The 12,513-nt window shown below is 33.5% G+C and overlaps 1 protein-coding gene across 1 annotated transcript; it reads right to left on the reverse strand.

Moving 5' to 3' along the window:
• Positions 1-4,566: 4,566 nt before the first annotated feature.
• Positions 4,567-6,381, reverse strand: LOC131954940 (toll-like receptor 4). The gene is made up of 2 exons (XM_059318791.1): positions 5,206-6,381; positions 4,567-5,016 (listed from the first exon to the last, which is right to left on the reverse strand). Exons 1-2 carry the CDS (start codon positions 6,379-6,381, stop codon positions 4,567-4,569), a joined length of 1,626 nt encoding a protein of 541 aa, XP_059174774.1.
• Between the last annotated feature and the right edge of the window lie 6,132 nt (positions 6,382-12,513).

Consider the following 12,513-nt stretch of genomic DNA (forward strand, 5'->3'; position numbering starts at 1 on the left):
GTGTAAGCTGTACATTGTGGCTTACGTTGCTCAAATACTTGGCACTGTACCACGCAGGAGATTAACAGATTTTCAAAACCACGTATTTATATTGTCATCTCCCAATGAAGGCTTTGTTACAGTTTTAAGGACCTACTTAAAACAATATTTTTTTCTGAACATTCGGGACTGCACAGATCTTGAACCTGGGCGACCTGAATTTGAAGATTTGTTTGTTGAGCTCAATGCCACCTGGCGTGTAATTCTAGTTGTAACAGAAGAGTTTTTTCACGACAATAATTTCCAGATGCTCTACACCCTGGTGTTGAACAGTATGTCACATGACAACCCGGGAAAGGTGCTTCTACTTTATGAAAGTAACTTACCGTTAAATGTGGATTTAGTTAATGCTATTGGTGAAGATAATATCATTTGCGTTCGATCATGGCAGATAACATCAAACATGGATGAGTTTCTGTATGACAGAATTTTTATTGATTATTAATGCTCAATATTGTGATTGAAAAACTAATAATTATCAGCCTAACTATACTAAAACTTGGAATACATGTGTGTCTTTAAAATTTCACAATAATAAAATTGGACTTACAAAATGTACTTAGAAAATAGGATTGATAAAGTGCGTCTCTGTTTTTTTGTTTTAAAAAAATGTGTGTATGTTAAAATGTGATGGGATCAACAGGTGAGAATGCATTTTTCTTAAACGACAATTACCATACTTTGAGACTCTTATTACAAAACTTGAAATTGTTACTTTAACTTATTTAAAACGCTACAAAGAAAATGTTCTCGCTTGTAAGCTTGCATTACTTTGCGAAAGCTATTACCTGGAAAACCAATGACTTTTGTCGTCGGTGTAATGATGATTACCATTTGGCGGATTTTCCATGTCTTGAACAAAGACCTCTTGTATTTCCAAAGTTTTCCGTTTAACGGCAACAATTTACTTTTAAAACGTGACTTAATGCAACCCTGATCAAATCATTTGATTGGTAGAAGACAATTTATCATAGCCTGCTGTGAAATTGCTTAATGCAGAAGACAACATTCTTTATGTTCTTTATTGGACAGCAACACGTGCGCTAAATTAAACTTGAACAACAAATATCATTGTAAATGAATGTGCTTTAAAAGACCCCTAACTAACACCGCAGACGTTGTTTATTGCATGGCACAGATTTAGAAGCGTATTATCATATTAAATAAAATACTAGACAGTTTTATTTTGTAAGAACAATGCATGCATTTTATATTAACAGTTAATCAGTTGTGTTTATTTTTGTGTTCATTTTAAAATCATGTATTTTTATATTATTTAAGGGTATTTTATGCAGTATTATTATGATGTGTTGTCTTTTTATAAATTTAGGCTATAAATACCGATGAAGTGCAAAGCTTTTACGTCTGGATAAATATTTGAATTTTCTAAAATCTTGGTGTCACTGCTTGAACAATAGTATTAAGATTTTTTGTAAATATTTAAAGATAAATTGATTCAACAGTTTTCAACATCTATTTATATAAAACATGCGGCATTTTATTTTGTTGTGAAGATAGTCCATTTATATCTTACATTTAATACAACTATATTCGAAATTAAAACAAATTTTTTTAATCAATATATTAAAAAGTAATTTCAAACAAAAGTATGAATGCATAATTTAATCTCTGTATTTTTATTGTATACACTAATTATTAAAATATAAATGCACATATTTTGTTAAATGTGACGGCAATAACATGTTTATGTTAAGTGTATTTATTGTTCCCAGTATTATTATTCCAAATCCATTTAATAAATGCTAGTTTAAGATTTAATTTTCTTTAGGATACACATTTTACTTCTTATCACATTTTACTTGGAAAGATTTTGTGTAACGTTTGGTATTTTATGCTGCGCTTACTTTATGCTTTGATTTCATTCATGTAATCTGGAAAATAAAAGTACACACATTTTACCACAGAATAGTTTAAATGTTTATATAATCATTGATTGAGTGTTCTTACATAGGCTATAAACCTTCTTAACAAATAAACTGTGTGCTATACATTTTGAATATAAATTGTATTTCAATCGAGTTGGGGGGGGGAGAGGATTAAAAGTGCTTTATGGTGACGGTGGGAGCGTGCCCCACCCCCAAAGAATTGCCTGAAAGAAACTGAAATGGCACTTATCTTCTAAGTTTAATAATATATTGTTAAACGTATTTCTTTGTTTGTATTTCGCTGTTTTTCAATAAATAGAGTTCTCTAAGTAGGCCAATTAATGTTAGATAGTTAGTATCCCCAGTTTTAATATTATATTGCATTCTACGTATTTCTTTGTTTGTATTTCGCTGTTTTTCAATAAATAGAGTTCTCTAAGTAGGCCAATTAATGTTAGATAGTTAGTATCCCCAGTTTTAATATTATATTGCATTCTAATATTAACGGCAGTGTAAGACCCTTTAGCTTGTAAACCTTAATCCAACCATTTTAACCAAGCCTGCATTTTCTAACGCCAGGCATGGTTTAAATATTAATAATCACAAAAATCTTCTACTCACTATTTAAAAATGAATATTTTTTTGGGAGGTAACCAAATTAGAAAAAAAGAAATCGAGGGTTATTTCCCTTGAATCGCGGCAATTGAGTTGTTATATATTTAATATCAGTAAATTTAAAATAATTGCGCCAATTTAAAAACATTATTTTTTTATACAATAATAAACGTATTCTACCTTATGTAACATTGAGGTTTAAATTTAAAATTGTATAACTTTTTAGGCACATTTCTATCATGGAAACGTTACAGTTCTAACCTAAAAGCCCTTCTAAGAATATAACAAAATTGCCAATTGTTTTTAATTATACGAGAAAGCGTAGGGGAGATCACTCCGCTTTAATCGTGTCTGCCTACGATCTATACAATATTATACACAAACTAAATTTTAAAAAGAAATGTAAACAAACCCTTATTAGTTCATATAAGATCAATATAAGCATTTTATTTAACAATCTAAATATTTTTTTTCTCAACTGCAGTCCTAACCAATTGTCTGCAATTTATTATTATGTTAATTAAATTAAAAACAGCGTATGAGTTCCAGCCGCACAATCGTAACGTGCTTGGGACGTTGTAAACATTCTCTTACCTTGACTAGCGATTATAACCGCTAGCTTAGACAATTAGACTGTGTTCTAATCTGTGGTGTAAATAAATACGTCGCTACAAAATATCCATTAGCTAGTCAGTTAAAGGTTGGCATTTGTCGGTATAACATTTAAGAAGTGTGGGGGTATACGCTGAACAATGGCACTGTCGGATTGGCTAAAATAAAGTTAATCGTCGCACACCTACCTTTGCTATTACGAAATGTGTTGAATAAAAGTATAGATGGCAAAACAAAGTTATATTTAGTGTAAAAAAAAAAGTTCATGTTGATCTTTATATAAGGGCACTGCAGGGGTGTATGTTTACAGCTCACAATATAATTAAGCCTGGATCGCGTTGCTATTAGGTAGAAATTATTTAATGCCAATACAATTTAATTAATTTCGGCCATTTATAATTTTTAAAGCCTGAACTGGCCTTCATCGAAAAGTCCTGCCAACTGCCAAGTATTACAGGCAAAAGAGACGCTCACTGACTCTAACAAAAATATTTTGTTTACACATTCAGGGACCTGTTTATGTAGAGCATTAACACATTTCCAACTATGTTTCGTAGCCTGTTTACACGACCACTTTGCTTATAGAGGTCACGATTGGAAGTAACGCTGTATTTTACTTCCCTGTAATTGACCTTCATTAGTGAATGTAATTAATATATTAGGCCTGTGTCCGTGTTTACGTTAGTGTCTATAAATGTCAGTGTTGTTGGAGTTTTCTTTATAGAGTTCGTTGTTCAAGTCCTTGTATGACTATGTTTATATACGCGTGTATGTCTGATTAGGCATGTGTGTATATACGAATGTATTTTAGTGTGTGCGCGTATGTAAGAGTGTACAGATACAACAATTTGCTCATATCTATTGCTGGCTTTTTCGCTACAATACAAAAACTATGCAATTAGGCTGACACATAGTTCACGATTGTTCTTTTAATTTCAAGAAGATACACAGTAGCAAGTAAATCAAATATTTACTCCACGTAGTAAAAAGATAAAATGAGTGTTAAGAGTATCAAGATTGATCATGCATAATAAGACAAATATTGACAAGCACATATTCAATTACAACTATACATTTATTGCTTACTTAAAAAAATGAAATAATATGATTAAAAATGATCTGAATATAATTAATATTACAATTTTTATGAATTTTTATCAGATCCATTTAGCAGCTGAACTTTGTTTAGATACATTGCCAACTTTGTTTAGAGTTCATATATTTTAACGAGGTCGGCATACAAGGTGATAATGTGTTTAGAATTTTGACCGTGGTTTCCCAAATTGAGTGAAGAACCCATTAGAGCTGGATTGACTCACGGACACCCAACAGACACAAACCCGGGATCTGAACTTGAGAGTTTCGGGCCAACAGTCTAGGGTCTCTACAATTCGACATCGCCATTCCTTGCTATTTAATATGGCTGTAGTAAAAGAGTTCTAAGTTTTTGTCTAATGACGTAATCCAACTCCCACGTGGAGACCATGATGACGTTCTCGTCCAACACAGCACTGAGCAGCTCGTCAGGTAAATGATGCAGGTGTTGTTTGTGGACCATGACGACGATTCTAGACGGGTTGGCAGGTGTCTGGGAGTAGATGGCGCACCTGATGGTAAACCACATCCAGTCGTCTGCTCTGAGGTAGTTTTCGTTGAATACCAAGATAATTCTCCAGCTGGAGTTGACGGCCTCTACAAGTCCCCGCGCCACGTCACTCGAAGGTAAAAGGTCACGGTCACGTACAAAAGCCTTCAGGCCGAGAGTTGTTTCAACATAAGGCAATAGCAAGTCACAGGTGAACTTGTAATCTTGGTCAGCGTAGCCGATAAAAACACCGTTTGTGTAGTCAGTTGGCTTCTGGTACTTAAAATTGCCAAATATTTTAATAACGTATGCCTTTATGTAATTTAAATTTTTATTTAATATAAAAACAATTAAAAATCCTATTCCTGTGATACAATAAATGATAATACTCAACTAGAAGAGAAACTCTCCGCTACAGTTTCGCCAAAACGTTCTAAGATCTTGATAGAGCAACGTGTGAGTCAACACCCCGTCTTTGTCCATGCACGTGTAGTTCCTGTTGTTGTCTAAAGTCACGAGTGTGTTCTGTAGCCAGGTCAGGAACTGGATGTTCTCACAATGGCAGGAGAAGATGTTGCCATCCAGATTAAGTTTAAAGTATCCGTTTCTGTAGACCAAATCATCTAGTTTATCACGAGTAGGTTTATGGATTGTTGTCAGTGAATTGTAGCTCATGTCAAGTATCACGAGCTGGGGCGTGTAAGACAAATCAACTGGGATGTTTTGAAATCTGTTATTCGCAAAACTCACTGCTGTTAAATACGGGTTATACATAAAAGTGTTTGGTGCTATAAAATATAATGCATTAGATGAGAGGTCAATCCAACGCAAATGGTTTAAAGCGCTAAAATATCTGTTTCCTTTGTTGATTATCATTGAGTTTTGTAGCTTACATGTCGACGTGGCAAGTCTTTCTAACAACGGAGTAGCGTCGAAGATAGTCTCTGGAAGTTGGCTTAAATCATTGGCTGACAAGATAACAGTTCGAAGATTTTCTAGCCCCAAAATAGGACAGTTAAATTTTGATAGTCCGCACTCTGATATATCTAAATAGGTTATGTTATAACCGTCTATAAAATCTATTTTGATATTGAGGCTGTTTTTGTCAAACATTCTTCGAACATGAACATATTTAAGCGATGCAGACAACTTGCCTGAAATAGTAGCACACTCCTCATTTAAAGTATTGCTCAGACCATGATTTGGCATTGTACGATACTGAGGCGTATATCTGTCTGATTTAAAATCAATCTTTTCTACAGCTAATTGCCGCAGTGTAATTGGCACAGTTGCATAATCCGGATGTTCCCAAAACGGTTGCAAGTTAAAACAAGACCGAAACGTGTCCGACATAAACACACGTTCTAAATGTTTGAGCCTTAGAATCTGTAACATCGCAAACATCTGGCCACTTAACGGATTGTCTGACAAATCAATGTTTTTGATACATCGATTCCAAGCACTGCTGTACAGGGCGTTCATGTAAATTAGCAGCAAGTAGCTTGATTTGAGCGTGAATTCCTGAACACATATTTGTGTTAGTGAGGATGTAATGTTATCTCTGAGATAACTATCTTGGTTTATAATTGCTATATCTAGTCTGTGAATGTCGATGGCAATGCCATCTAATGTAATTTCCGTCATATTTCGACCTTTCATGCAATGAAATAATTTAAGAGACTGTTGTATGCCAACCGGCGTGTTTATAATTCGTAATACGTCAAGTTTTGTTAATTTACATAAGCTGCCATGACTTATTTTTGTCATATCTGTAAAGTCTTTTAAAACTAGCTCTTTTATTTGAGATACGGCATCGAAGCTTTCGTTGTCTATATACTTAGAATTTCCAGACAATACAAGAGTTGAAAAGTTCTAAAGTTGAAGAAATTCGTCTCCAAATGTCAAGTAATCGCTGTTCATATCAATTGTTAGTGCGACAAGCGAGTTTGGATATAGTGTTGGGAGATTTATTGTATTTTCTGTTCTTTGGTTTCTGATGAAGAGATATTTCAAACGCCTTAATTTTGTGAACGTGTTGGCTTTATTAATCACCAACTTATTGTATTCCATGTTCAAAACTTCCAAATTTTCAAGTCCATCAAACGTTTTCATGTGAATTCGAGTAATGTCATTGTACGACACAATTAAAGTATGAAGCGAATTTAACAAAGAAAAAATCCGATCCGGTAAGGTTTGAATATTGTTATTATTTAACCATAGGATTGTTGTGTTTACAGGAAACCAGCTTTGATTTAATTCATTCAAACTTCTAAAGCTGCAGTTAAGAAATGTTTCTGTCGTATTGACAGTTATTTCACACGGTGATGCACTGGAGTATACTTGGTTGTTTTCAGTCCCGTTATACATCTTTCTTCCAAGTGGTGTTGGTAGAGTCCTCATATTTAAACAAGTAAAACACAAGTAAAAATATTTTACCTTACTTTCGAACATCTTATCTTCTTTGAAAAAAATATGTATAGATTTTAAAATTATCTCATCATGTGTTTAGCACTGATAACTTTCCAGTTCGAATGTGTTGCAATATAGTATTCAATACAAGCATTTCTATCATCACATTATAAAACGATTCCAAAAAGAAAAATACGTGCCAGTTTTTTCTTCTTACTCAGCAAGTTTATAGACATCAGTAATGAATATAAGTTTAAAATCACTAAACAAGAGAACGTTTTGTAGGGCTACAAAAAACTTGTTTATGACACTCCACAGAAGCGCTACCTTAAAATGTTAACAACGGTCTATCTATATTATTTTAACTCCAGGTAAGTAAATACGCTATGAGTGAAAGGTAAACTGTACTTTGGCCCACTTTACTTTTTATGTGCCTTTCACACATATAGGTCAGTTGTGACTATTTACTATGCTTTTTATTTGCGTCGGTGCCCGGGTAATCACAAGGGGGCCACGAATATTTTCAATTATCTGGTGTAAGCAGTAGGTTTATATGTCAGCTGTGTTGTTTAAATCAGGGTTATAGTATAACTACATCAATTCTATGCTGCAAAAAAAAACCGGGATGAATGAGCGATACTAATCTAACAGCAACGAACAGTGTCGTACATGATATTACCTACATTTGATGTAGACCTATACCTCACTCAAATGGGGGTCAAACAATTATGTATGGCTCACACAAGTTTGGGTCTAAGTATGATGTTTATCTCATTCTTTATAAGTCCAACTATGTTGCATACCTCACTCTATTGTGGCCAAACTGTGACGTATACCTCACTATGTAACTAACATTATGTTTACCTCACTCAATATCCGTCGAGCTATGATTTATACCTCTATATAGGGGCAAATCTAAAAATCTAAAATGTATCTCACTCTATATGGGTCATACTATGATGTATATCTCACCAGTGGCGTCGCGAGGCCGGTTATCACCTTGTAAGGCACCCGGTGCGGCACCATCATAGTGTCACCCCTCCCCCTTTTTTGTTTGTAAATTTTGCAGTTGGTGTAAACCCCCCCCCCCCCACCCACAAACACATACACACACGGTTAAATCTTTGAAGTGTCCACATTTAATACTAATGTTTATCTATAGTCGGTTGTTAATACAGCTACGTATTGCAATGTTTTTCCCTAAAGTTTGAATGTTTACGTCATGGTGTCACACCCACCTCTAGTCGGGATCGTCAATATGTACTTAAAATACTGTTTAACTCTGACTTACCATTCATTGAACTGCAAAATATAATTATTCTACATATCTTGCATTTTTTTGTCTTGGTGTCACCCCTTAAATGGTGTCTCCCGTTGTGTTCCGCGGAACTCGCCCCCGCCTCGCGACGCCTCTGTACCTCACTATATAAGGTAAAGCTATGGTGTATATCTCACTTTGTATATCTATGTTTGTAGATCAAACTAAGATGTATAACTTACACGAGGAGGCTCGAACTATGATGTGTAACTCACTCTATCTGGGTCTAACTATGATGTATTTAATGACAGTTTGCGGGTCTAATTTTGATGCTATGCGTTTGCATAAGCTTCCACGCTCTACCACCTGTGCTTCAGCTGATGTATTGTTGACCATGACACATTTAACACTCAATAGAATATGATTATATTCCAAACAAATATATACATTTATCTGAAACAATTAAATTTGATCTTACATATTACTGTTTTTTGTGGTTATACTTTTACTTTGTTTAACATGGCTTGTCACAAAGAAATCTCTACTGGTATGATGTTGCAGATATATCTACTAATGTATTGTATGCAGAGTTACTTTAATATTATGTCAAATACCCAACTCAAATACCTACGTTACAATTGTTTAATCTTTTAGTTTTTTTTCAAAATCAAGTTTCTTATACGAAATCTAAATGAAACGTTTCAACATCTGTGAACAAAAATTGTAAAAACACAGCGGTTTAACATTTTGAATTTCGTCAAAAAATTGTCAATGGGTTTCATTGCAAAAAAAGAAAAAAGAATATTAATTTATAATTTAAATGTCATCATCATGCAGAAAAGTACGTATTGAAATTGTAAAGGGTTTCACTATGAGTACTAAAAATAATTTTGCGGATGGTAATAATTATTCCACACAACCAGTATTGTGTTCAGTTGGAGTAGCTTGGCCATGAATTTCCAGGCACAGCTTTGGTACATCAAGTCCACTTGCTGTTTGATAATTGCTTGAAGGCTGGTCACTACATTCGGGAAATTTGGAATCACTTTTCTCATGGTGAAGATTTATTTCGTCGTTTATGTTGGTACTTTGGTAAACTTTTTCTTCATTCACGTCCTGGTGTTGCTCAGGAAAGATATCATACAAAGAGAGATACTGGTTTGGGTAGTCTGAATTGTAACTTGCAGCAACTGTAGTTAAAATGAACATTTAATATGTGAAAAATATTTTATTTTCCTTGTTATATATATATATATATATATATATATATATATATATATATATATATATATATATATATATAGGTTATATATATTTTACAAAAAAATTAAATTATATTAGAAAAAGTAATGCAACTTTCATCGTTTTAGTTTCTTTCATGTTATTATACATTTATAGAATGTGCACGGAATTCATAAAGGGCAATGTGGTAGGTAAACACATATATTGTAAATAGCTTCGTTTATTTTATAAACTAAACATGTTGTTTACTAAATATTTTGTCTATCACATTTTAAGTGAATTATGGAAGCCGTGACATTACTGAGGAGAAAATGTATTGAACTGGCTGAATTTTATGGATGATAACTAGAAGGGTGATGGTAACGGGACTCAGAAAGTGAAGCAACAGTGTTGCTTTTATGATTATTAATAGTTCAATTGTAATTTCAAGACAGCTTATTTATTTATTTTTGTAAATTATAAAAACACCGATTTATATTAATACTGTTGACACAGCATACTAAGTATTTTTTTTAAGAAAAATCACACTTTAAGATAACGCACCTTAAAGCAGCGCTAAAGACAGGCTTAGAGATCAAGGTGATACTTTTGCAACACACAGGAGCTACCAGATGAGAAACTAAGACTGACTATTTCGGAGGTGGGTCGCCTCATGCATCTAAAAATTGTGGTAAGGAATAGGTAGCAGGCGATGACATCACAAGCTTCATCAGCAAGACCAAGTAAGCATTTAAAATCCAACGCACAAATTGATCGTCAAGAGCATTTTTTACGCAATCTAAAATACGGGAGCCTAACAGCTACGTGCAATACGTTTTCGCCAACTGTTCTGAGAAATTGGGATGCCTGTAATGCAGATTGAGTTTCAGGTTTCGTAAAAAAAAGTACAATACAAAATTATGGAAAAATAAACTGTTCAAAATCATGTTTGCAGAGAAATACTAAAGTGAAAACGGGGATTGAATAGGTGAAAACCAACAAACACCATCACCAGAAAAGCAAAACATTATAATCATTTAGGGAAGACAAAAATAAGTGAAAAAAAAACGAACTTTAAAACAACCCTGCTTGGAAGAATCGCTAAAAAAAGAACAATTACGATGGGGAGGCTCGGTTGTTTCCCTATGCTCCACAGTCGGCTTCATTCGACCCTGTTCCTGCCTTAGTAATGACTTGTGAAAGGGTTCTTCGGTATTTGAACTGATACAGTGTTTTTTAATTGTAATAAAGACTGTACTGTTTGTATTATTTATCTATTTTATATTTAGCATGAACTTGTATTAAAGTAGAAGAGCTGGCCAATGGAAGCACTATGTGAGCGACTAATCATGTTTTTCGATGCTTTTTGTTATATCGCTCAATTACGTTAGAGGAGCGAACGAATGATTTACAAAGGGAGTGTAAGGTGGACACTGGGCGTGCCTGTATAGAAGAATGTAAGCCGTCACCGTGTCATTCTTTTCGTGGACTGTTCTTGGATTTTTATTATTATAATTCTACTATGGATCATTGTTGAATGCTTCGAATTCCAAAGATGTGTAAATTTATATGTATAATAAAGTTATACGTTCATCGAGAAGTGTACTGTTAAGTGAATATTATAAATCCACAATAACAATGCTATCAACCACATACGTATTGTTACTTGGGCGTCATAAGTGGTCGACGCATTGTTACACCTCATACAAGGTGAAACGCTCACACAGCCACAACACTTTAGTTATCTAACCTACCTTTGATGTTTTCCTCGTCGGGTGATTCTGATGGAATAATGTACTCATCGTCGTCTGCAACACTTGTAATGATTTGATGGTCGTAAGAAAAAGAGGGATAATTATTTTCTTCTGTAAAGGTAACGTTCGTAACTAAAGCGTCGTAGGTGTTCAAGGGAAGCATTGAATCTGTCTTGCCTCTATATTCATCTATGTTTTCGTTCATTTCGTCTGTTTGGTATACTGAGTTTATCTTAAACGTTGATAATTCGAATTCGTCAGTAGAGTTTACATTAGATGTTTTGTTTAACATCAGTAAACTTTTGATTGCTTGGTAACTTCTTTCAACATTGGGTTCTTCTTGTAAATCACTAGTAGATTTAGCATTTCTTAAATGTATTGAAACTTTCTTAAAACTATGATTTGTATTCTTGATGGGCATAAGTCCGAACTCGATATACTGTCTTTGTTGTGGACGTGGTGGTAATGGTGGTGAGTTGACCAGTTCATTTTCAGTGTCAAGACCTTGTGCTACTCCAGTCTCGTTGTTGTCTTCTGAATGGACACACATATGGTTCATTGTTTCGCCAAGGAAATCATAGGCCTCTTCATCTGTTTAAACATAACGTATAAGGTAAATTGTGAACAAAATCGCTTAATAACAAATGTTGAACTATAACTATGTCGTTTTTTTTTTAAATTCACGTAACAATATATTGAAAATAACATTGACAAACTATACTTACTTTCATTTGGTGAAATGGCTAGTTCTTTACCGCACCTAGAAAAATATATTTATTAATTAAAATATATCTTTATATCTGTTAGCTATTTTAAGTTGTGCAATATCATATATTTATATACAAGGTTTTCATTTTATTACTAAATACATGCGAATAGTCATGGAAAAAAATTCGACAAAAAATGTTATATTTCTCAATATCTTCTAAAATCTGCGCTCGTGTATAGGGTAAGGAACATTCCGTCAAATATGAAACTTTATATTAATATGCATTATATATATATATATATATATATATATATATATATATATATATATATATATATATATATATATATGTGTGTGTGTTTGTTGGAAGAAAATATGTCATTTTATTATTTTAACTTTCATTAGAAAAAAATATGGCAAATGAA

This window comes from Physella acuta, unplaced genomic scaffold (genome assembly GCF_028476545.2).
Source record: "Physella acuta isolate Inbredline_101_S28 unplaced genomic scaffold, ASM2847654v3 ptg001042l, whole genome shotgun sequence".
NCBI classification, from domain to species: Eukaryota; Metazoa; Mollusca; class Gastropoda; family Physidae; genus Physella; species Physella acuta.

Coding starts and splice junctions, on each gene's coding strand:
- LOC131954940 (XM_059318791.1), bottom strand. CDS start 6,381: ATGACGGAAATTACATTAGATGGCATTGCCATCGACATTCACAGACTA. Junction 5,017..5,205: donor CGTGCATGGACAAAGACGGG/GTGTTGACTCAC, acceptor GGCAATTTTAAG/TACCAGAAGCCAACTGACTA.